The sequence below is a fragment of the Solanum lycopersicum genome, chromosome 11 (assembly GCF_036512215.1).
Source record: "Solanum lycopersicum chromosome 11, SLM_r2.1".
In the NCBI taxonomy this organism is placed as follows: domain Eukaryota; kingdom Viridiplantae; phylum Streptophyta; class Magnoliopsida; order Solanales; family Solanaceae; genus Solanum; species Solanum lycopersicum.
Window position 1 is genome coordinate 25,882,658 of NC_090810.1, and position 1,431 is coordinate 25,884,088.

At 38.6% G+C, this 1,431-nt stretch overlaps 1 protein-coding gene across 1 annotated transcript; it reads right to left on the reverse strand.

The window, feature by feature from the left end:
- Positions 1-397: 397 nt before the first annotated feature.
- LOC101267192 (uncharacterized) lies at positions 398-1,024 on the reverse strand. The gene has a single exon (XM_004250619.2). The coding sequence runs from the start codon at positions 1,022-1,024 to the stop codon at positions 398-400; it is 627 nt and encodes a 208-aa protein (XP_004250667.2).
- Positions 1,025-1,431: the final 407 nt, after the last annotated feature.

A 1,431-nucleotide genomic window follows, 5' to 3' on the forward strand; every position in this document is an offset into this window, starting at 1 on the left:
CAGTTGAATTACGGTTGGTAATTTTGAATTGTTCCCATATCTCTTTCATTAAGTGACTATTAATATTTGCACCATTGTCCATGATGAGAGACTCACGAACTCCAAAATGACATATCAAATTATTGCGAACAAAATCAATCAAAACTTTCTTCATCACAACTTTATAGGAAGCATCTTCGACCCACTTCATGAAATAATCAATGGCGACCAAAATAAACCTATGATCATTGGAGGCAACAGGCTCAATTGGTCCAATAACATCCATGCCCCATGCTGCAAATGGCCAAGGAGAACTTATTGCATTGAGCTTGTGAGGAGGTACTTTGATCAGATCTCCTTGTACGTGACATTTATGACATCTTTGGACAAATCGAGCACAATCATTTTCCATAGTCATCTAGAAGTATCCTGCCCTTAAGGTTTTCTTTGCTAATGTAAACCCATTCATATGCGTCCCACACACTCCAGCGTGCACTTCTTCAAGCAATTTTGTGGCTTCTACAGCATCCACACATCGTAGTAATCCCAGATCAGGAGTTCTCCAATAAAGAATCTCCCCATTCAAAAAGAAATTGTTTGTCATTCTTTGAATTGTTTTCTTTTGGCTACTTGTTGCTTTTTCAGGGTATTCGCCAGCTTCTAAGTACCTTTTCACATTGATATACCATGGATTTCCATCCGATTCCTTTTCCACATGTAAACAATGCGCTGGTTGTTCTTTTAAACCTATCTCAAGTGGGTCAATGTAACTCTTTTCTGGGTGTTGTATCATAGAGGATATGGTTGCGAGAGCATCAGCAAACTCGTTTTGTATTCTTGGGGTGTGTCTGAACTCGGTCTTCCTAAATCTTTTACATAACTTCCGTACCATTTGTACGTAAGGTAAGATTTTAGGATTCTTCACGGCCCATTCTCCTTGAACTTGATTAATCAACAAGTCTGAATCACCAATTATCAGTAATTCTTGAATGTTCATGTCAAGAGCCATTCTGATGCCAAGAATACAAGCTTCGTACTCAGCCATGTTATTAGTGCATCAAAATCTAAGCTTCGCTGTTGCTGGAAAATGTTGTCCTGATTCACATATCAATACTGCTCCAGTTCCTAATCCTCTAGAGTTAAGTGCTCCATCAAAGAACATTCTCCAACCAGGATATGATTCTGATATGTCTTCCCCTACAAACAATACTTCTTCATCAGGGAAATACGTTTTAAGTGGTTCATATCCTTCGTTTTCAGCAAGGTGATCGGCCAAGGCTTGGCCCTTGATTGCTTTCTGAGTCATGTATACAATGTCAAACTCACTCAACAACATTTTCCATTTTGCTAGCTTTCCTGTGGGCATTGCCTTCTAAAATATGTACTTGAGTAGGTCCATTATTGAAATAAGATGTGTTGTATAAGCCGACAGATAATGTCTCAATTTTTTAG